At 31.8% G+C, this 25,125-nt stretch overlaps 2 protein-coding genes and 1 long non-coding RNA gene across 11 annotated transcripts in view; 1 reads left to right on the forward strand and 2 right to left on the reverse strand.

Annotated features, from left to right (window-relative positions):
• LOC141457978 (uncharacterized) overlaps positions 1-568 on the reverse strand; it is a 76,737-nt gene extending 76,169 nt beyond the window's left edge. For all 8 annotated transcript variants that reach the window (XR_012460691.1, XR_012460692.1, XM_074135404.1 and 5 more), the window contains exon 1: positions 19-568. Coding sequence is in view for 6 of the 8 variants with exons in the window: in XM_074135404.1 (XP_073991505.1) it covers positions 19-568 (550 nt within the window). In the remaining 2 variants the exon portion in view is untranslated. The remainder of the gene's footprint in view (positions 1-18) is intronic.
• On the forward strand, positions 554-9,111 carry LOC141457982 (uncharacterized). The gene is made up of 2 exons (XR_012460693.1): positions 554-691; positions 8,438-9,111. It is a non-coding gene; the product is annotated as an uncharacterized lncRNA (long non-coding RNA).
• On the reverse strand, positions 8,527-23,296 carry glu (structural maintenance of chromosomes 4-like protein gluon). 2 transcript variants are annotated; one of them, XM_074135409.1, is made up of 22 exons: positions 23,137-23,296; positions 22,172-22,445; positions 21,703-21,894; positions 21,245-21,421; positions 21,050-21,154; positions 20,175-20,362; positions 19,678-19,969; positions 19,385-19,606; positions 18,446-18,567; positions 17,710-17,950; positions 17,077-17,279; positions 16,802-16,986; positions 15,831-16,069; positions 15,209-15,335; positions 14,160-14,349; positions 13,940-14,084; positions 12,332-12,505; positions 11,194-11,394; positions 10,874-11,106; positions 9,562-9,745; positions 9,286-9,441; positions 8,776-9,215 (listed from the first exon to the last, which is right to left on the reverse strand). In XM_074135409.1, coding segments are annotated over exons 1-22 (3,909 nt in total). In that variant the 5' UTR covers positions 23,139-23,296; the 3' UTR covers positions 8,776-9,158. The 2 variants fall into 2 exon arrangements, with proteins under 2 accessions (XP_073991511.1, XP_073991510.1); XM_074135410.1 differs by lacking the exons at positions 8,776-9,215; positions 9,286-9,441 and adding an exon at positions 8,527-8,681.
• Between the last annotated feature and the right edge of the window lie 1,829 nt (positions 23,297-25,125).

A 25,125-nucleotide genomic window follows, 5' to 3' on the forward strand; every position in this document is an offset into this window, starting at 1 on the left:
TAACATTCGTAAACTTACGCTTCTCTTTAGGCCCAAACTTCTTGCGACACGTTTGTCCATGATAATTATTTTTACAGTAACAAAAAAAACTTCCAAATGTTCGAGTACATGTTCCACCGTTAGCACACGGGTTACGTTTACAATAATTAATTAATCCACAACTACCTGGTTTGCTACAGTATACGCATGTTTCATATACACTACCGCTAACTATTTTACAAAAACAATTTTCTTTCGGTTCATAATAGTTGTCCCACGGGCAATATCCTCCAAATCCACAGTGGCAATTTCTCCACTTTCCTTGAGATTCCCAAATCTGATCATTCGTGAAACGACTTTTTACAATATTTTTACATGATGATATAGAAATGAAAGATATCAACAAAAATAAGGTTAAAAAATTCATTATTACTTTTAGAAATATATAAGGGGACGTACCATCTGATTTTACATCGAATATTTTCTTCATCGAACACATGGTTGGATCTGAAATTCTGGACAATTTTAGTATCATACCAACAAGCATTTTGCAATAACTTTCCAATAAGTTTATCTTGTAACTTAGCATGCATGTGAAACCACCGAATGGTTTGAATTCGAGTTCTGTTAAAATTATTTAACCTATTGCCCGTACAAAAATGATCAAGTAATTTTTTTACACTTCCTGTTTAGCCACAAAGAAGCTTTCGAAGTAAGTAAAATTATGTTCACAAAAAGTAGTAGCTCCTAGCACTTACCCTGTTTCGATACTTGCTTAATAAAAGGGTGAACATTTGACGGAGTTAACAGCATTTTTCTCAATTTTTTATGTAGTTTTCATAATCATTGTCAAAACCAGTGGTCCTTATGAAACCCCAATTGAGTTTTTGCCCGTAACTCCGCCAAAAATGAAGATACAGCATCGGGGGGTAAAAAATTTGGAAACTGGACCAAAAAAAAACATAGTTTACTTTTCGAAATTCCGCTTTCCTAAAAAGTTATTAGCGAATGGTGCGCTAATGTTAGGAAATAAGTTAAAAAAGTGAGTTGCGTATCGACCTTTGAGCAGTGAGCATCGTGCTGTTTCTCTCTGTTAGAAGTGCAAACTATACCAACTTGTTCTTTAAATCTAAATTTTTCCTTTTCATTTTTCTAATTAATGCTTTAAGTTTCATTTCATTTTTAATTTTTTTTTTTCTAATATATTTATATATTATTATATTTGTGTTTTTAAAAATTTAAAATTCTAAAGAAAAGTAAGGGTTTTTCTCTGTTTTAACTAAAATGAATGTCTCGGAAAGGGGGCCAAAAGCCCCCGGACGAATTAAATAAAAATGTGAGTTTGGAAAATCCGATACAGGAATGTAAGATGGAAACAAATGAACCCCAAAAAGTTACAGAGGTAAGTGATAAAGTTATTGAGCTATTTCGACCTTACGACAAAGGGCCTTTCCAAGTGTATATCGAAAGTAAGGCAACAGATGGTAAAGTAGGACGTATGCACTCTATGTCTATTGGGAAAATAATTTTTGGGTCACATAAAACTATCAAGAATGAAGTGATTGAAATCAAAAAGTCTGGGTACAATAGAATAAAGGTGACATTACGTAGTGGTACGAGTGCTAATACATTGGTGGAATCTGAGCACCTAAAAGAATTAAATTTGCAAGCTTACATACCATCCTTTTTATTAAAAAGGCAGTGCATAATCAAGGGAGTCGATGCCATGTTATCCGAGAATGAAATTAAAAAAGTGCTAACTCACAGATCGTCCAGCTCACTGTTATCTGTGAAAAGATTTATAAGGAAATATAAAGAGGGTGATAAAACAATTGAAAAACCTACTTCTACAATTTTATTAACCTTCCGTGGGCAGTCCTTACCTGATCGGGTTTATATTTATGGGGTAACTTGCCCTATTGAGCCCTATGTTCAACGAGTTATACAATGTTATAAATGTCTCAGATATAATCATGTATCTAAGCAGTGCAAGGGTAAACTTCGCTGTGCTATTTGCTCCGAGGAGCACGAAAAGAAAGATTGCCCCAATCCTAATAATTTAATATGTGTTCATTGTGAACAAATTCATTCCTCAACGGACAAAAAACTGTGTCCTATGTTTAATAAAGAAAAAAATATCAAAATTTATATGGCGGAAAACAACATTCCATATAAGGAAGCAAAGGAAATTTTCGAAAACAAAAATTATTCAACTGCTTTAGAGAGACCAAGCATCAGGTGTGAATTCAACTTCCCACCCCTCCCACAGGCTGTTAGGTCTGTAAATGAAAATTTACAACGTTTGACAGCTAAAAGATTAAGACAATTTTCTCCCCCAAAAACATTAAATCTAAATCTAAATAAAGAATTATATACTATACCAGTACCAAGAAATATTAAAGGAGGTCTAATTACATCAAATCCACACGCCAGCCCTCTTGTTGACAAACAGGAGAAGGTTAGTATGAAATTAGAAGATATTTGCGAAACTTTTATCAATATAATTGATAATTATGTATGTAAAGAAGGTAACAATGTATCGGATAAATTTACGCTGAAAGAAATAATTAAAGACAAATTATTGAATTTAAATATAACGTAACTATCTTGATTTAACATATCCTTATGGTGTATAAACTAAAATTTAAATTTTTAATGTATAATGATAAAACATCATTGATGAAAATTATAAAACATAAATTCAGCGGACAGATGTACGTACAAAATTTCATTATAGTATTTCATTACAACCATATATTAAAGGTTGTAGAAACTTATAACAGTCCTAAGAACAATACTATAAACATCGATAAAAACAAAATTTTAATCTTCATTCCCCCTCCATTTACGATAGCTGGCAAATTTATTCTATTCTACCAAAGCCTTTTCTCCGACTACATGGAGTACAAAGATCGCTCCCTACCTAATGAATTTCTGTCAAATAACATTACGTACGAGAATTTAAAAGACGATTCTCTAACTCTCTTCATAATTTTAATTAAACAAATTTTCGATATTTTTAATTTTTATTAATTATTATAAATGGGTTCATTAAGAGCATTACAATGGAATATTAGATCTATTTCTAGCAATAAAGGGAATCTAGAACTTTGTTTAAAAAATTTAAATATCAATGTCGCAATTTTGTCTGAAACTTGGTTGAAACCAAATCAAAATTTTCACTTACAAGGCTACAATATAATCCGAAAGGACCGTGCTGATGGCAAGGCAGGTGTCGCCATTGTTTTAAAAAATAATATCCCTTTTACTAGAATTCAAGGTATATATAATATCGGCGGGGTTATGACAGTAGGTGTAACTATACCCCGAGACTCAGACAGTAACAAATACATTAGTATCGTATCGTTATACAATCCGCCGGACAATCAGGTCACTTCTTCTGAATGGGACAGACTTATTAACAGTATTAAAGGCCCACTAATATTAGCTGGAGATTTTAATTGCCATAATACAGTTTTCGGCTCTAGTTACACTGACAATAAAGGAACTAATTTATTTCAAGCGATTTGTGATAACAATCTCGTATTTCTAAATGACGGTTCGCCAACACTAGTTAAGCACCCAAGAAAGAGATGCGATTCGGCAATAGACATAACATTCTGTTCCACCTCCCTCTCCTACTATTTAAACTGGACAATATTGGACGATCCACATGGTTCTGACCACTTCCCCATTGTAATTGCATCCAATTTCTCACTGAATTCAGTTTCACGGCCTTGTTACAAACGTTGGAAAATCGACAAAGCAGACTGGGATCAGTATACCACTCTCCTTTCCGAACAAATCTCCTTAACCAATTGCAACAATTATGAAAGTTTTATAGAAATATTAAACAATGTCTGCTCCCAAACTATTCCACAATATAAAAATAATAATAAAGGCAAAGCTAGCATTAATAGTAATAACAAACACTCTGTAAAAAGTAATTTCTGGTGGAATGATGTGTGTTCCACTGCAATATTGAAACGAAAACAACACTTTTCCCGGTATAAAGCATCCCCCTCACTTGATAATTTCCTTGCTTATAAAAATAGCGATGCAATAGTAAAGAAAACAATTAAAGAAGCAAAAATAAAATCTTGGCGGCAATTCTGTTTGAAATTAAATAAAAATACGTCACTGAAAAGCATTTGGTACAAAATCAAGAAGTTATACAATCAACCAGTCATTTCACCTTTAGCAGCCGGCCAGTGGGTAAGTGAGTTACATGACAAATTAGAGTTCATGAGGAAATCCAAATGGAAAGCACAGCAACCGAAATTACTCATTTTCTTTCAGAACCATTTTCTGCAAAAGAATTAAACTCTGTCATGAAATCCAACAATAATTCTGCCCCAGGGATGGATCACATTCATTATTCAATGATCAAAAATTTACCTACAAATGCTAACACATGTCTTTTAAACTTATTCAATCAATTTTGGGATAAAGGAAAATATCCTGTAGATTGGAAAAAATATTTAGTAGTCCCTATCCTAAAAAGCGGCAAACCTCCAAACGACTGCAATTCCTACCGTCCCATTTCTCTAGGGTCTTGTATGCTAAAGACATATGAAAGGTTAATAAAGGCTAGGCTGGAGTGGTGGTTAGAGTTCCAAAACAAACTTCCTAGCTCACAATTCGGATTTCGACGAGGTCGATCTGTAGCTGAAAGTCAGACTCAGTTGATTACAGATATTTACCAAGCATATACCTCTAACCGGAATTTAACGGCCCTGTTCCTAGATGTAAAATCTGCATTCGATAATGTACAACTCCCTATCCTTTTTAATAAATTGTTAGCTCTGGAAATTCCAACAAAGGTGGCTCAAAATATAATCTCAATGATTTCAGATAGGATAGTTTATATCCGAGTAAACGATGAAATAACAGGCCCGAGGACAACTCAAGTAGGACTGCCTCAGGGGAGTATCTTAAGTTCCCTTTTGTACGCAATATACGTATCAAATATAGATACGGTCATCGGACCTGAAGTGAGCATTCTTCAATATGCAGATGATATCTGTCTCTACACTGCGAGTAAGTCGGCGACTAGTTGCATAGAGAATCTAAACTCAACCATGAAATCTGTTGAAGACTGGTCATACCACCTTGGCCTTACAATATCTGAGAGTAAATCTACTTTAGTCCCGTTTACTAGGAAAAGAAGAGTTCTCCTATCTGATTCAGTGCAAATTGGCAGTTTTAAATTTTCATGCGCAAAGGAAGCCAAATTTTTAGGATTATTATTGGATAGGAAATTCTCCTGGAAAAGCCACATACAACAAATTATTAAGAAAACTACCAGACATCAAAATGTTTTAAAAGCTATTTCACACAGTAAATGGGGCTGTGACCCAAATATAAGTTTGATTTTCTACCGTACAACCATTAGAGCTATCTTGGAATTCGGGTGTACCTTCTATGGACAGGCAAGGAAATCCACTATTCGTCCATTAGAAGTAATTCAAAATAACTGTCTACGATTGTGTTTGGGCTTCCTAAAGAGCACCCCCATAGATGTTCTGCACGCTGAATCTGGCGAACCCCCTTTTAAATACAGAATGATGTTTCTGTCCAATAAAAATCTGATTAAACTAAAATCATTTCACTATGATATATTCAATAACATTTCATCGCTTACAACTAAAGTGCTCACATATAATTATTGGAAAACCAAAGTTACACCTCCAATGGTTGATAGCTTCATAAATTGCTCTGACCTATCTCTTCAAATTTTCTCATCAACAAAAATGCCAATGTTCCTGACGGATTTTAAAATTTTACAGCAAACAGTACCATTCACTACACTAGAGGACTTTTCTGACATCCCTACATCCATGAAAAATACAGTATTTCTTCACAGAATAAATGAGATATGGCCAGATTCATGTTTCATATTCACAGACGGATCAAAACATAATAACTGCGTTGGTGCTGCGGGCTATATCCCCTCACTAAACCACTCGTTTCAGTACAAATTAAATGAAAATGTATCTGTGTTCACAGCTGAATTGGTGGCTATCCTTATGGCTTTGCAATACATATTAACAATGGATAATACAAATTTCACGATACTAAGCGACTGTAAAAGCGCTTTAATTAAACTAAGTAGTATATCGGTATCTTCCACTAACAGCCATTTAATAGTTCATATAATGGAAACCTTAAACAACGCCAAATCATTGGGGAAATTGATAAATTTTGGATGGATAAAGGGACACTCTGGGATAGTATATAACGAGAGAGTAGATCAGCTGGCCAAGGATGCCGCTACCAATGGAGAACTCTTAACAATAAAAATTCCATTCCAAGATTTCACCTCAACTATTAGATCTTCCATAACAGAAATATGGCAAAAACAGTATAACAATAACAAAGAGAAAGGAAGATTCTATAAACTTTTATTCCCCAAGTTAAAGAGACGCCCGTGGTTTGCTAAAATGTCAGTTAGTAAATCAACAGTGACCAGTATATGCAGAATACGAAGCAATCACCTTATATGTAGAGCCTACTTGAATAAGTTAAAAATAGTTAACTCTCCGCTATGTCCCAGATGTGGGGTTTGGGAAGATCTAGAACATGCGATGATGATATGCCCGTACTATGGAACTGCAAGAGACCCTCTCTTTAATATAATAACTAAACATGAAACATGTCCCTTCAATTATAATACAATAATTTTAAGCAAGAACATAGGATTAGAAGCAATAGTCACTTTTTATATAAATTATAAAAAGAGTTTTATATACAATAATAATTGAAACTTCCTTAAAAAAAAAAAAAAAATGTAAATGGCTATATAGTGTGTAAGCTAATGCCAAAAAAAAAAAAAAAAAAAAAATTTCTCAAATATTTCAGGCGTTTTGGAGAATAACTTATGCTTCGAAATGGTATAAATTTTTAGAAAATTTATCTGTCTTTCTAATCGTGTCATCAGAATCGAATTCGGACTAAAACTTTCTGAGTAATAACATTTTTATTGGAAAAAAGTAATGATTTTAGAAAAAAAATAAAAGTGACGTCACTCAAGAAAAGTGGAAAATATGAAGTTGGCCAATACGTCATTGAACTGCACTTTAGATGTACTACACACAGTAGGCCTATGGACAATACTTACCTGGTTCACCCTGTATAGATGTGCAACTCAACTCTTTGTATGGGTTATATAACTTAAACAAATAAACATATATATATATTGATGTGTAGTGACGTCGGTAAAGAAGTGACAAAGTTCTAATAGAACAAGGAGTGGGGAGTGAGCGGACTAACGCGGGGTCAGTCGGGCTGTGTGTGTGTGTGCCATGTCAAGTTGGAATGGCCACTTTTTATTTTTTGAGTTTTTTTAAAATTTCTTTTTACCAATCGTTTGTGACGCGTTTGTGCCGTCCTTTCCCAAAATTTCAGCCATTTAGCTCAAAAATTGAAAAAGTTATTAACGATTTAAAGTGGCCATACCAACTTGACGGAAGTTGGACACGCGATTTCGCTTGTCTTTGAGATTTTTCAAAATTTTTTTTTGCCATTCTCTTTGGCCTCGTTTGTGCCGGCGATTCACCAAGTTTCATCGTTTGTGCCGCAATATTAAAGAAGTTATTAAAGAAAAACTGTTACTGACATACTGACGCCAGCAGCGCATCTATACGTCAACTAAAGTAACTAACTGCTAGCATACACCAGCGGTTAATGGGTTGATAATTTATCTATAAATACATATCTATTACAGCAAATAATAGTATTTCTCTTTTACCTACAACTTTACAAATAACTATTTTAGTAATATAAAAAGTTTTTTTCGTTTTTACCGCCATACCAAGCGAGATATTCGCGTGTCAACTTAATATGAGAAAAATTGATATAACTATTTAATTTTTGAATTTTTTCAAAGTAAAAATATTAGCAAGTACGACCCGCAAATTAATACATTTCGTGTTTTATTACCACAGAGCTCGAATATATATGTTTGTTCGCTTAAATTTTGTAAATCAAGCTCAAAAACGGAGGAAAAAGTGTAAAATGACCAGAACAATAGTGTTTCTTGGATCCCCCAAAAACTTTAAACGAGTTAGAATACACATACTTGGTGTTAATACTGGAGTAATTATACCACAGTCTTGAAATCTATAATTTTACTTATTTTACCACATTTGCACTACGTCTATTTCCAAATTTACCAGTATAGCTGGCAATGACTTCGGTTAAGAATTGATTACGACCATTTTAGAACTGTGGCCCATCCTCTATGGCTTTCTTCACGTACTTTATTAAATCTCGCACCTTATCTAATCTTACCGAGGAAAGCCTCAGATACCTCTTCCAAGTTACTTCGCAATTAACTTCTCTCCAAGGCAGATCTAACTTGATCTCAAAAAATATGTAATGAATGACTTCAACGTTTTCTTATTCAAGGTTATTTTCTTTCTCAATATAGATTTATTTTATTTATTTATTGTTATAGTGTTCTCAATATAGATGAACAAGCAGAATGAAAATTATATATATATATAAACACATTTTTAATTTACAACTCCAACAACTGTTGCAACCAGTAAATGTGGTACGTGATGACACAATATCAGGAATGTTGATCGGAGAAGGCACCCAATGGTGTCACACCATTATCGTAAATATTGTACCATACTGCTCTTATGAGGAGAATAGATCACGAGGCCACCTTCTCTTTAATCTTCTTCAAGGATTACCTGGTAATGCGGAAGAAGAAAAGTTTTCCATTAGAGGTTGAGAATGAACTGTTGTGGAGGAATGAAATTTGAGAAAACTAGTTTTTGCAAGATCTTTAACGAAAGGGCTCAACAACAAAATATATTTTTGTAAAAATATTTATACAGTTTTTATTGACGAAAAAATAAACTTTATAGTACACAATTTAAATGCTTAAATATCTCATTGGAAAAATGAAAAGCTAGCATTTTCCATTTAGATTTATTTACAATGTTTAAAGTAAGCCTAGCCTGATTTACTAACTTTAGCTGATTATATCGGTATAAATGTACAATTTTATTCTGTTTAGTTTTCAGAAGAAATACTCTGATAGCGCTTTTAACTAACTTTCCAAGTAATTCTTTAGATGAGAGTAACCAAACAAGAATAAGAAGCCAGACTGGTGGGCAATAGTTAAGATATCACTCAGAAATGAGAGTTGAGCAGTTATTTCTCCTTTAGGTTTTAGCTTTTTTACTTGGAGGCGGTCCGTTTTCAGCATTTTCTCCGCCATCCTATAAATGATTTCTGATTTTTAGCATTGGTCAACAAAGAAATCTTTACTAAAGGAAAATAAATGCTTACATTATTGTTATTATTGTTACCGCAGTACAATGCTGGAGTGATTGTGACACTTTTTGTACAATTATAAGTTTTATAAATTCCTACTAAAATGTCAGCCAATTCGAACATATTAGATCTTAGAGAAATGATGATAAATTGTGCATTTTTTGTCCTTTCCTAAAAGTTTTCAAAAAATTTATTATGTATATATCTTTTAAACGTGCAGAGTAGCCAAATTTTAAATTTGAAAATATTTTTTTAAATCATTAATTTATTTTATAAATACCTTCTACTAACCTTTATATAGTTGGCAACTATAGATACATTTTTAAAATCTAAAGCTGCATCAATTTCATCCATAACATACAATGGGCTGGGCTTGTAATAGTGAAGAGCAAATACCAATGCTAAAGAAGAAAGTGTTTTTTCACCGCCTGAGAGATTAGAAATATTTTTCCAAGACTTCTTTGGAGGACGGACACTAAAAAAAAATTATCATACACTAAGTATCTAATAACTTAAGATTAAGACTTCGAATCTATTTTACGTCAAGGGAAAAAAGAAAAAATAACTTCCTAAATGTTAACATAACTAAGTACAGTTTTTTTTTATCGCAAGAAAAAACAATCAATTGACAATAAGGAAATCGCGAAGTAAAAAGAATTAAAAGAAAAGAAGTGATTTTTATTCAATATGTGAGTATATCTATATATCTTTATATCTGTATTGATAGATACAATACAGAATGATTGGACTGTCGAACAATAAAGTGTACAGAAATCATTGTAGCTGTTTTTTGTTTTTAAAAGTAAAGCATTGAAATGATTTAGTATTAATTCAAGTAATATTGCACAATTTAATGTTATAATGGGGCAATAAAAAATAAATTCAAGTATCAAATAATAGCAATCGTGCTAAGTTTTGAGGCGTAGTCTCCAATTCTCCTCTTAGATTCACCAAAGTATCCAATTTACATTTTAAGCTAGTTAAATTGTGATAAGATAGATTTACTTGATTAACAGAAGAAACATTGTTTTGGATTTAGGTCAAATCCAAATTTCCACACACACATTCAAAATCAAAGATTTATTTCATAAGTTCTTTGAATCTCCTCCTTTGCTAACCTCAATCACCTACTCGTATATGTTTAATATAACTTTTCGGTTATCATTTCACACGTCTTCTAGATTAGATCTCTACGGCAAAAATCACTTTCTCTCACTTCTAACATTTTTGAATCAAAAGTTATCAAAACATCATCTTCCTAATTTCATTTTTCGCTAAATTCTCTAAAATTGGTATTTAATAAAACTCCATTGAGAGATCAAGCTCCTTTGGTCTTTGATCGCATCAAAATTAAGGACTACTTCAATTTTTAGAACAAATACTGGGGTCAGAGTGACGTATGCGATAGTTGAGATTACCAGCAGTTGTGCAGGAAGACAATTGCCTGAGGATTAAAAAGAGATTGAAATATTTGATTCTACCTAAAACATTCGATGAATATCTTAAAAAATAAATTCTCTCCTCAGTAATCTGAAAAATTTAAGGCTAGAAAAAAAATCAATTCTTATCAAATTAAAAACATAAACTATGTATAATTATATACCTAAATTGAACGCCTTCTGCAAATGGATCTAAAGTATCAATTAGATCAAATTCTGCATCACCACCAAGAGTTATCATCTGGTACATTTCTTTCAATTTACTACAAATAATTGAAAAACCAGTCATAAATTCATTAAGTCTAGCTTTTCTAACTTCATCGTGGCCTTTTCTAACTTCATTCCTTTGTAAAGTCACCTCATCGTAATCGTTTATACGAGCTTCCAGTATTTCACTCTAAATACAAGGCAATATGAAATACAAGGAACTATTGTTCTTTGAGATTAAATAAAAACAAAAAAAAAAAGAATCTGTAACACTTACTTTTTCCTTAAAATCACGAATTGTATTTAAATTCACATTAGATCTAAGTTCATTAAGCTGTTCATCTAACTGGGTATGTAAATAACGCAAACCAGCCACATCGAATTCTTCAATTTCTTCTGGTGAATACGTTATGAGCTTGGTACCAGGATCGCACACAAAATCATTCGCAGGTATTTCATTAAGTTTAAGTGCTGCCAACTAAAGAAACAATTAATTAAAACATAATTAATGCAAACTAAAAGAAGTATTTCAGGAAATAAAAATTGTATTAGAAAATATCATAGTGAAATTTTAATAGAAGATAATGAAATAGTAAATAATGGGTCCTTATTTTAAATTTCCTTATCATTGTTTTGAAGCATTTAAGAAACAACCATGAGAAAATAAAGGGAACAATTCTCTAACCTCGTGCGAAGAATTTTGTGTAGTGGATGGAATGGCCAAACAAAGTGGCTGAAGAGATTGTTCATCTGATTTGTCTAGAGAAGATTAAAAGCTACCGTCAAGAAGTCGCAACATTTTTCGAGAATGGTAATTATTTTTACAATCAGAATTTGGTAAAAGCCAATATTAAATAATGGAATGTATACATTTAACTGTTTCACTTTTCTTTTCTTTTTTCAGTCTACAACTGACAATTTAAATAAATCTTCTATGAAATTAGAGCTATTTGGTTTGGAGATTATGAGTCTGTACATGTACTCTAGATCGAGACTCACGTATAACTAATAGATTTTTACTAATTAGAAAAAGATTAAAAGTGAAGCGTCAAATTTATTACGAATAATTGCTAAGTCTACTTCCCAATTTTACAACTTTGCAAAAAGAAGCATGATAAATTCTCAAATAGAAATGTATACATTATACATTAGTCTGCATTATTTATTAAACGTGAAAAAAAAAAATGTTTTCAAGTAATTCCCACTGAAACTTTAGTTTTGCAGAGTGAAAACAAAAATTTTTCAGTTTTAGAAGTTAAGTAACTATTTAACAAAATTGATATTTTAGATTAATTAAGACTTAGAAACGTTGTTTTGAAGGATTTCAGCTATTTCAAAATAGTTTAGTTAAAGAAAAACATGCCTTGACATGCAGTTTTCTTTTTATAAATTATTTCCAAACATTATAAATTTACCTGTTTCTTTCTACTAGCGATCCCATGTTCATTATCTTTAATATTTTTTTCAATAGCTTCCATTTTTTGATCTTCATTTAATTTAGTTGCTTTTAAACTAGATATTTGTTTATTTAAATCGTTGGTTGTTATTTTCATTTCGCGAATTTCTTTTTCTAAATCACTTATATCATTCTGAAAAAATAATGTAGTTAGTTACTGCCTTTTTCTATTTTCATCTAGACACAAAAAGAAAAAAAAAAAGTTTTATAATCTGTTATAGTCTTTGTGTAAAACCAGAGTGGAGTTGACGAAGTTTAGGAAACGAAAAAAATAAATAGCTAGCTCAGGTTAACATTATCAACCGACAACTTGCTTGGAGCACATATTTAGTCGATGAGAAAGTATGTATAAACCATGAATCATTGCATTGAAGTGTACATTTTGCTGTCTCAAGTAATACGCCATTGAATGTCGCACGTGAGGGACCAGAATGAAATTCAGCCCATAATGATAAGAAGCACTAAGCGTGAGAGTTAAGGCCCTCCATGGAACGCATCTCTAAATCCTTAATCATTCATTTGTTGTCAAAAGCTTGAATTTATCGACAATAGAAAACACAGGAAATACATTGGAAGTGCTAGATGACAAGCGCAAAGCTCCTAGATAAGCGGGTGACCAAATATTGATTGCTTCTAGTTCCCTCTCAAAGATTTGAAATATTAGCGGCGTCATAATCATTGTCACTACACGCAGAATCTTTACCCCCCATTGACTTGGTAATCTAGTGAAATAATGTAGAATACTAATACGGGATACAAGTGTATATTAAAAGTAAGAAACTTTCTCAAAGTTTGTAGCCTTATTTTTGAAATGCTTTTTATAATTTCTGAAGTTACATTTTTTCACACACCAATTTCTCTACACACAACAAAGGAAAGTGCTAGAAATTATTTACTTATCAAAAGCAGATAATAGTTTAAATTTCAAAAGAGATACGAACAATCTAGATAACACATAACCCACCTTACTACAAAACATAAACTACTAACTACCTGTTCACTAACCTGTCATTTTAATACCTTCTTCACTAAGAACCTAAACAGTCAGAACTTAAGACAACTTTGATGTTAAAAATGTAAAAAATATCATAATAATTATCTGTAAGAATAAGGAGAATAATTTTTGTAAACTGTTTGTTTTACACCTAACTATTGTACATTGTAATATGTTTCACAGCCCTGAAGATAGCCTATCCCTAGGTCGGAAGCTTGGCATAAAAATAATAAAAAAATTATGACTGAAATTGGCGAAAAATGTTCTCCCTTTAAAACCAGCGAAATAATTTATTTCAAAGCTGTTATTTCCAATAATCAACAAGTATATGTAAAACCAATAACTACTTGTATTTCGCTAATTTAGTTTTGATATAGTGCCCAACCCTGCAAGAGACTATTAAGACCCTATTGATCAGATAAGACATATTTACTACCCAATGGAGAAGTCTGCATATTAAGCTCTTGAAGTTGATTATAGACTAAACACAGGCGAGAGTAAGTGGTATGAATCCGTATCTTATGGTAAACATAAGCTCAAAGCTTAGATTGTTTGAAAATAATAAGGTCTTACGTTAATTGATTCAAGTTCTTTGGTCATTTTTTCTATCTTTTCAATCAGATCATTACTAAACTCTTGTGATTTCAAAATGGATGCTTCATTTTCAGCTATTTCTGACGTCAATGTAGCGATACGATTGGTAGTTTTAACTTCATCCCTAAAACGATTACATTAAATGAAAAAAAAAATAAAATAAAATTTAAAAACTATAATAATTTAAAAAAAGAAATACCTAGCTGCAGCCTTTATATCTACACCAAGTTTGGTGATTTCAGCCGTGACTTTATTTAATTTAGTTGTAGTTTTTTCTAATTTCTGACGTACTTCTTTCATTTTACCACCCGTTGCAGCATCAATTTTCGATTTTACTTTTTTAACTTCATCCTCTACTTCACCAGAATTTTTATTGGCTATATCAAGTTCTGTAAAATTTATAAATAATTTTCCAAAAAAGAATATTGGGTATATACTAAAAAATATTAGTAATTGAATGTAAAAAATTAATTCAATTCAATGTAAAATGTGATTGGATGTTTGGTTGTGATTACAATATACGTAGTAACAGTAGTAGATGGTTGGCTTGGGCCAAGAGGCTCAATTTTATAAAAATGAAGATTATTGGTTCGACGCACGATTCAGATTCCTCTGATATTCTTCTTCAGGAAAATTTCCAGCAATCTTCCTGAAAGAAAATTGTGTTTCTTGGCCCCAGCCAACCTCTATAACGTGAAAAAATAGATTCAGACTTCAATCTCGAATATCTTCTAACTAAGATTCGGCCGATATGGAGAATCTTTGAGACAATCATCATTGTGCGATTCTTGAACTCTGGCCTCGTGGTAAAGAACTAGCTGCTGCATCGTGGAGCCCTAAATAAAGACCTTGGAGCTTTTTAACTGAAAGATTTCATTAGTTAGGACCACCAAGTTCATCCCAAGAATACGTTTAATCAAGGCACATCACCCCCAAACGTTTCGCTGTAGGTAGGTAACTGGCCACCCATTTCACGCGTTGTTTGCGGAATTAATTTAGCCGGCTGTCTATTTACACGTTACAGAAAAATTAGAATAGCTTTTCCCTGTGTAAAGAACAATGGATTTTTTTTTCCAGCCTATCATACATTTTTTTTTCTATTTCGCCAGTTTGAAATCGATATGAAATCTTTTGGCATTTGAAGACATAATCGATATATCTATTCATATATAACAAAAGTTATACAATAGTTTGTACTGATTTTAATTTTTTTTAACACGTACCATTAAAATGAATTAAAGATCTTACCTTCTTTTAATTTATTCAATTTCTGAGTCATTTCTTCAACAACTTCTGGATCTGCAGAAGCAGCAGTAGCAATTGCTTCTTGTGCATTAACTTGTTGATTTAGTTGTTGTTCTTGTTGGCTAAGTTCCTATAATTTTGTTTATAAAATGAAAAATTGTCAGTATATCTTCGTTGTTTAAAAATCTACAAACCCAGAGGTTAAAAATTATCTTTACCACAACTTATGCTACAGGAAACATTTGACGTGAAAAGCTTTGCTATGTGATTATTTAAATGTTACGGAAATAAATAAATGCCTTGGTAAAAAAATCAGATTTCTTTAACCTGCACTAGAGTTGCAAAAAAAAAAAAAAAAATGGTTAGAAACGCTATTGTCTCTTAATTATTCAATAAAACATTCATTCAATGTTTTTATTTGAAAACATTTTTGAGGGAGTTTGACCACCATGGCTTCCGAACAGGTTTCTTTCGTTACAGAAAAGACTGCCCATCATTACCAGTCAGTGAGTTGTAGAGGCTTCTCGGAAGAGAAAATATAAGAAGGAATGCTAACTGCACTAAAACCCGGGATTCTTTTGCGGAAGAATATTATTGCTATTAGTTGTAATACTATTTATTTTACCTTTAATTCCACTTCACTTGATGATAAAACAATTCTGGACTTTTTTATTTCCTCTTTCAGTCTACAAATTTTTGCCTCTAAAGATACACGATGCTGCTGTACTTGATTTGATTGATCTTTCAGGCCTGATAGCTGTTGTTCCATTTGTACTAAATCATCTGAAGAACCATCAGTCATCACAGTTGCTGAACGTCCCATTCGGCCAGTTCTTTTGTCTCGACCACCACCAGACATTGTACCTTAACAAGGATAAGTTATTTAAATTTCTACGAAACATAAAATGAACAAGACTTTCCGTATTAATTGCAATTCAAATATCGTAAAAGGAAACATATTTTTGTTGTTCATTCTTTTTGGTGACTAAATTCATACTTTCAATAGGATGAAAAAGTAATTGCCATTTCAGTCGAGTAAAATTTATTTTGCCGAGCTTTCGACCTATGGACTAGGTCATCTTCAAGGCTGTGGAACATGTTTACAGATTGTTAACAATGATTCTATTGAAATAATAATATATTATGCATACTATATTATTATTTTAATAGAATCATTGTTAACAATCTGTACATAGTCCCTAGGTCGAAAGTTCGGCAGAATAAATGTATCACGACTGAAAGGGCAATTATTTTTTCATCCTATTGAAACATATTTTTGTTCAAAATTGAAATTTATCAAATCCAAAAAGAAATCACTCATATCAGATATAAGAAGATGAAAAATTTGAGATTGTTTACCCTAACAGGTAAAAGCTATTTAACTCATGCGTAGACAAATTTTGAATTCTGATCAATGCTTACGTATTTACTTTTGATAGGATAAGAATTACAATTCGAGATGGATAGTCAATTTTCTGTAATAACAACCACTTAGTTCACCACTAAGATTCGGTTGAGCCTCCCAATGTTACGTGTTTTGAGAAACATTCAATAAAAATTATAATTCTATCTTTAGAACTTTTTCTGTACACATACCTGCTATTTCAATAATTTCTCCAAAAAGAGTAACAACACGGTATCGGACAGAACCATAGGCACATCTCTTAGCTTGACTGAGATCATTTGCGACAAGTGTATCACGCAATCCAAAATAAAATGCCGGTCTCACTCTTTCATCATTTACTTTAATCAAATCAAAAAGTCGAGGGATATTTTCTGGTCTGCAAGTAGAATTAAGTAACAGAAAAAAAAACAAACTATAAAATACACAAAATAATACTTAAATATATTTTCAAGAATAGAAACTTTACGTTTTAATTGGTCTATTATACTGCGATATCAAGCCTTGTTGCTGATCAAGGGCAATAAAATTTCCTCTACCTACACCATGTTTTTTTAATAATTCTACACAAGTTTTTGCAGTTCTAACAGTGTCCGTTACAATATAATCTAGAGGACCGCAAGCTGTAGAAACGGCACAATCATATTTTGCATCTATTCCTCCAAGATCACCCTAAAATTTCACAAATGAAAGTTATGCGGAAAATGAGCACAAGGGGATGTTCGACTATGGCCAGAGTTCGACTTTATCCAAAAACGTTTTATTAGTGCCCTATATTTTGGGTAACATTCATCAGGAGCTTCTGAAAATTTTACAACAGTATTTATATAACGACAGGAGGTGCATATTTTTTTTATAAACAAATTAGATAAAAGAGAAATTTACAAAAAGAAAAATAAATAGATTCATTTATGGAAATTAATTGAAATATTAATTTATATCTAATGTATAAAATCCAGAAATTAAGAATAATTCGACATCTTTTGAGTCAAGAGCTGTACACACAAAAACGTCTTGTAAAAATTCTTTCTCTAGCCTTACCAGAACATCCTACTTCTCATAATTTAAACTTTTTAGAATTAAGAGCCAGATTTTGACTTACAAGACGACCAAAAACTCCAGGTACAATTCCTTCTGCTTTCTTTTTCATTATAAAATCTAATACTCTTCCCCGTGATCTACGATCCTGTACTTGATTTCTTTTCTCTTGTGTTTTAGCCATCAATGAATTGATCTCTTGTCTTAGACCATGATCCTTCTGTTTCACTTCTGCCAATTCTTTTTCAGCTTCATTCAATTCCTGTTGATTATTAGGAAGGCTAGTCCTAGCTTCAGTTGACTTCCTGTGTGTAAGGAAATATTTTAAAAGTTTGGAATATCTTTTTGTAGCTGGTATTCCGATTGACAAGATTTGTTCATTCGTTCTAAGTAATATTCATACATCTTGAACAAAATTAAGTTCCATTGAATAAGAGAACAGTTAGCGCTCTTTCTGCCACTACTCAATTCCATTATAGTAATAAATATCCTTACTTTGTAACGTTGGTGTTATTTACATGGTTTGTTTATAAAAAAATTAATTGAGGAGAGAATTTTTTTGAAGAAAAAAAAAAGAGAAGTGTCAGGTCGAGGAACTGCAAAATGACAGAGAATTTCCCTATAAAATTTATTTCTTACTTTAGTTCAGTTAATTAACAAAATTAATGAAAAAAATTCTCCTCATTAGCTTTACTTAATGATAAAATAAACCACACAATCACACATTTATGATCAATCTAATCAAACATACGTAAAAGCCCTAATTGGTGAATTCTATATTATAACAACATAAAATGTACCTTTCTTCTTCCCTTAAGCGTTTATTAACTTCTTCAAGTGATGTCCTAATTTTATGAAGTTTTTTTATTTCTTTTTCTTCTTTATTTACATATACTTCTAATTCAGTTTTTGCCACCTGATACTGTGGACATATTTCTCATTAAATATAAAATCTTAGTATGAAAATTCACAAGATTTTCACCACTACCTTAAGTGGTAGTGCATCAAGCTTTGAAGTAAACCAAAAAGGAATAAATTGTAAGAAAAAATATACTATGACATCCCTTAAAGTAAATTTAAGATTAGATTCATCGTCTTTTGCAATCAAAGAGTGCAGAACCCTTATCGGTTTGCAAGAGAAACTTACCTCTTTTATAAAGATTTTACAATACTTTTCATAATTGCTTTTGCGCCCTTACTTTTTCAGGTATCGAAGTGACAAAACTCTAATAATCCAAACTAACGATTGTAACAAAATCAAATAGGTCTGTAAGTAGGGTAGTTTTCTCCTCCTAACGTAATCTACACAGTTCTCTGAGTTAACTAATCTCCCATCCTGTGATTATGTTATCTTAGCCAGTCATAGGCGGTACGGACACTTGGAGAGTCTATTTGCCGTGATCAGCCGTGATGAGAGGGATGTCCTCTGCAGCTCTAAAGATGGGGGAAGCGATATTCCCGAAACAGCCGTCAGGTTTTCGTCATTGGGCTAGGATGGCTCGAAAGTTACTCCCTACATCGATATCTGGCAACCCAAAACTCCCTTATTCGAAAAACTAGCCCCTAGACTTTTCATAAGTCTCGACAATAAAGTCAGAAGTTAACTAAAATAAATGCCACGCTAAAATTAGTTCGTCATTACAGTTATCTAATTATAACAATGGTTTGATACATAAATTTGTATAGTAATAATCATTTAGTTTAAAAAATTAATAATGATACTTATTAATAATAGGTACCTTTGCGTTAGCGTCGTCTCTTATATTTTTCAGTCCTATCAGTTTATTACTGAGTTGGGTCAAAGTATCTTGAAGGCCTTGGGTTTCAAGCTGTAAATTAGCTAATGTTCGTTCAACAATTGCTTCTTCCTCTGATCTAGCATGAGTTAATTTCTCTTCCACTTTCTTCAATTCTTCAATTTCTTTTGTATTTTTTTCAGGAATATTTTTTAATGTAATTAACTAAAAAAAAAATAATTAGAGTTTATAAAAAGAAAAGAAAAGAAGCTACTTATTAATAAATGTACAATTACCTTCTGTTCTAATTGTTTTTTGGATTCCATTGCTTTTTTCCTCTTTTGATTTGAATGAACAATATCCAATTTTAATTCTGTAGATTGCTTTTCAGATTTCGCCATAATCTCCTTTAGATGTTCCCTTTTTCCCTTTATTACATCCAACTCTTTATTCTTTGCAGAAATTAGCTTTTCTTTAACAGCTAGCTCTTCGTTAATAACTTTAATTTTTTGTTTAACTTCAACAAGAAGACTATCTAAAGATGCTTTTTCCTCGGTATAATGTTTTAATTTATTTTTACAATCATTTCTAAAAGATAAAAATAATAAATGAAAAAAAGGCATTCAAATTTGAAAAAATTGTAAAGTTAGAGATGATGAATAAAAGACTTTAAACTGAGAAGGTCATCATGTAAAAAATAAGCTAGACTCGTCACCATCCCAGAAGCTGAAATTAATGGACTTGCTTGGTGCATTATACTTAAATATCTCTGGATCAATAAAATAATACTTACAAATACCACTGGTGAATTTTATTTTTTATAACAGTATATTCATTTTCTTTTATTAGAAAATGAACTGCATCCTGCATGGGTTCTTTCAACACTTCAGTTTCTTTTTCAGCTGCTTGAATTCTGTTATATTTTTCTTGCATATCCAAATTTAATTCTTCTAATTTCAGCTCAAGTTTTTGTAAAGGCACCTTTAGGGGGGGAAAAAAATGCTTTTACACTTATCTATAACTAACATAGTCAAGAGATAAAGGAAATTGTTCCTTCATCCTCTTTCTAGAAAGATTTTGCGTTCTTGCAGATCCAAGAACCCATCTTAATACCTATTTTCCCAACTACCCAACAACTAACGTTCAAATCAGGTTAATATCTAGCTTAAGTATGGTCACTATCTTACAATTCTTATTTTTGTCGCAGGGGCATGCATTTATTTCTAAAAACTGAGTGAACTTTTCAGAAACCTTATCTGCAGAGATCCTCTCTATACCAATGGAAAGAAATTTTGGAACAGTTACAACCATGAAACAATTTCTCGGTTCTTCGATTAGGGACCAAAGAATTAGGAATTAGAACAAGGCATAGAACGGTCGAGGGATTAAAACTAAAGGCAGTTGCTAGTGTTCCTCTAAACCTCGCTGCACTTTTGGCTTGGACAAACTGCACTATATTTGGTGAAGGACTAAACTGTGCCAAACTTTTTGCCTAAATTGCAAGCCCAAGAGCGAACAAGTGAAACTTCGCCAGTAGTGATTCTGATTATTACATGGGAACTAATACTATTGGAACTTATTTGAGAAATTCGTAAATTAAAAACTGATAGTTTATCTCGAAGAGTTTTTGTTCATCATTAAATTATTGAAAATATGTGGCCCAAATACCTTAAAACGTGTAGTACCAATAATATCTTCCAGATATTCAAGCATACCAGTATCATGTTCGGTTTGTGCTTTTGGTTTCATCAATGCTATCTGTTCCACTTCGCCCTTAAATTTATAAATAATTCAAGGGGAAAAAAATCAGTTATCATAAGAAATGCTAAATTTTACTGACAAATTGTAATGATATTCACTTACCTGAAGAATTAGAAATCTATTATGTACAAGATCAATACCATGGGATCTGAGAAGTAAGGTTACCTCTTTAAAACGGGCATTTTTCCCGTTTATTTGATACTGCGATTGATTATCATTATTAGCACTTCGTGCGATAACAATTTTACTGTTAGGAACTTCTTCGTATTGCGTGGAGCCCTAAAATGATAAAAGTCTGAGAATTCAGAGTTACAAATGAAATAAATAGTATGTTCTTAAAATCTGCCTTTCTATTAAAGTTAACTTACAGAATCGTAACAGAAATCATGAAAAATTGTTAAGATGAAAAAATTCAAACTTAATCTCAACTCAAAATATCTTCACTAAAAAATTACAATCATCATGAGAGATAGTTTTTTAAATTATCTTTTTTTTATTTAAACTAAATTTAAATTAATATGACGATATAACAATGTAATCTTTTTAAAAAAAAGACCAACCTTATCAATAATTTGCACAAAATGAACCTCAACAGTGCAACTTTTAACATTTCTGTGCTGTTCAGAATTGTGAATGAGTACTGAAAGTTTTTTAGATCGAATTTTGGTAGCTCGATATCCAAACACAAATAACATAGAATCAATGACATTACTCTTTCCACTGCCATTAGGACCTATAATACTGGTAAAATTCTGGAAAAAATATACGGAAATTATGGTTAGTAAATATCCCATAGGTCAGTTTTTTTATTTGTTGGGGCCTAGTTCACATCCTTATTGTACTATAACATTAATAATGACAATCCTAGGGATTCTGTGATATCGGATTCATATTAATGAAAGGAGAGAAAATTTAGCAGGTGATTTTCCACATTAGGAGAAATCGATAGCCTAAATTTCAAAATAATAAATCCAATAAGAGCAGTCACAAAATCTAAACTAAATGAATGCAATAAATGTTTAAATATACCTTGTGAAATGGCCCAAGAACTTGCCTTCCAGCATAACTTTTGAAATTAATATTCACAATATGAGTTATAATAAGTCTTGGTCCAATATTCTCAACTGAACAAACCGGTATAGGAGGAGGAGGTATATAAACTCCGCCAATAATCCTTCCACCCTCTCCCTCGTCTTCTAATTCGGAGTCATCCGATTCATCTTTTTGTTGCTTCGTAGATTTAGCTGGTTTCTCAGTATGTTTTGTTCCTTTTTCTCTTTCTTTTGACTTAGTTCTTTCTGCCCTGAAATCAATATTATGTTTGTAAATGATATTTTCCTTAAACAATTTCAAACATAGAAAGCTTCCTTTCATTTCTTGACTGGATATAAATTCATTATTCTTAAATAAAACAATACTCCAGCCATGGAAAGATAGTTTTTGATTATGAGTGGTTAGTGTTTTCTTTTCGGAAACTACTGCTTAGTAGTAACAGGTCATATTGAAACAAAGCCGTGTTTTGAATATAGTAATAAAATTTGCTCTTAAAAATCATGCAGAGGAGCTTCATCGATTAGTTAAATTAGGTAGAAACACTGGTCATAACTTTTCCTAGGTCTGTAAACTGAGTGGACTGTTTTAATAATTAAACATGAAACTGTCTAATTGAGAAGTTCAACATCCTTCCAATTTACAGCTTTTGTTTCCAATACATCTCAAAATAATTTCATGAAAAATAATGACTTGATCAATTAATCAACAATAGAGACAATTTACCACAAAAAAATAAATCATAAATGAGTAAAACGTTTTTGAGGTTACTGCTAACAATTACATAAAATTCGAAGGTTTCTACAACTAAAATTAGAAATAAATGGACTAATTACTAAAAAGGAATTGATCTCAAAGCTTGGTACCGAATAAACAATGGATATTTTATGTAGCATAGTTTTCAACCAGAAAATGGAAAGTGTAAATATATGTTCTGTACTTACATAGCAAATTATAATGTAGCTGCATTAAAATCAAACTGTAACTAATGAGAATATGTACACTTAACTTTATCTCTGAACGGTATACACTAAACTATAACCAAAGTCAAATCCTCGATTTGGCTCCAACTCCATCCCTATGAAAAAGAAGGTTTCTAACCTAACTAGAAGGTAAATTAACCGTCTCCATTTTGGCGGGAAGTATGAAATTGATTTTTTTGCATGAACTTATGAACTTCTGAATAGGATGGCATTAAATTATACCGCTAAAAATCCTTTAAAAAAGTATTAATAATTTTATAAAAAATGGTTAGTGAATCGTTAGGCCATAAATTGAGATGTGAAGATTTTTTATCAGCAATGGCCCCAGAATGTCTTTTTTTAGTGATCAATTTTTTTAAATTGTATCCCTACGTAGCAAGTACAATTGGTGCTCTTCATGAGGACCTTCTTTAGGGGTAGAGACAAAAGTACGTTGTATCCGTAATTAAAAAAAAGTCTTCAAACAAAAAATAAATTAATACACACCGTTTTATAAGGACCACAGAAACCTACAAAATTTGCTAGTAAAATATTATGTTAGAATGTATAGGAAATTATAAGTATCTTTTCTGGGTTTTAGAATAGTAGATTCGTTTGAAATTATTTGAACCGGATTTGTTTTTTTTAATTTATGTTATGAGTTGATTTTAAACATGTATCAACCATTTTCTGTGATGAATGATATCAAAATTGTTATTTTATATAGAACCAGAAAAGAACACCACAAAAAATACTCTAATGCATTTAACTGCATTAACATTTCACAACCCGAATACAGTTGTTTAGGAAAAATGTATCCTAATTTTGCACACAAATCCAAGTCAATTGTTAGCTATTAGTTATTAGTGTTGCCGCTAGATGGCATGAGATTGTCAATTCTTAAAGTTTTCTACAAAATAATTCATTTATGGTAGAGAACTGTTCATATTTTTTGGGTTACTGTTTTCAATAATCCAAAGGGAAGAAAGATTATTGCTAATTTCTAATTACTAATTTCTTTTTTATTGGTAGCTTCTGACCTTATTTATTTTTTGAAATTTAAACTTGTTACGAGAAGTGAATAAATAAATGCATTTATACAATCCAGTATTTATTTTTTTAGTTTATTAGACGGACCCAACACGCAGTGTTTCGTTCCCAGCATGATGTAATTCGTGGCCAGAGACCGAGTATAAATATTAAAAAAATAAGAAAGTAGTAAACTATTTAAATAGCTGCTGGCAAGTAAATAAAGTAATGGAAAGAAAAGTTAAAAGACTTAGAGCAGTATTAAACTAAAAATAAGAGTAACTAGAGACTAAGTTATTGAACTAAAGCAAAGCGAAATTGTAAAGCATGGTACTAAACAAGAATGATAATGGTCTCATTTCTTGTGGCAATATTTTTCCTATTCCCTCAGCAGTTCGGTTATTAATCGGAGCCCACCAAGTTGTTCTTTCAAGAAAAAACTCTTTCCACTCTTATCGTTTTCTACAAAACTCTTTCACTTTGAAACCTCAAAAAATCTAAAAATAATAAAATTTCTTGAGTTTATTAAAATATTTCTTAAAATCTTCATCAGAGGCTATATTACAAATTCGGGTACACTTTATTCCGATTGGGATCTTCCTGACGAATACTGATAATAGTGTGACCTGACTAATTCTTTACCACTACCCTAGGTTAGGATAAGAAAGCTGTCAGATTTGCAAGCAGAAGTACTACGTATTGTTGACTTGTGACAAATGTGCCTGAGGTTCACCGAAGGGTCGGAACGCCAAATCCATATTAATAGCCAAGACAGTAGGCATAGCCCTGACCCTAAAGTTTAAGATAAGATGTGCTGCCCCTCTTTTAGGGAACGGTTACAATCGGATTGTTTGTTCTCAATATATATCTCAATGCCTTCACCATCTACTTAACTTTTTTAGTTTATGTTTCTTGTTGAATTATTATTTTTATGTGTAACTT

Source organism: Rhodnius prolixus, unplaced genomic scaffold (genome assembly GCF_049639745.1).
Source record: "Rhodnius prolixus isolate KJV_2025 unplaced genomic scaffold, Rpr scaffold_5, whole genome shotgun sequence".
Classification (NCBI taxonomy): domain Eukaryota; kingdom Metazoa; phylum Arthropoda; class Insecta; order Hemiptera; family Reduviidae; genus Rhodnius; species Rhodnius prolixus.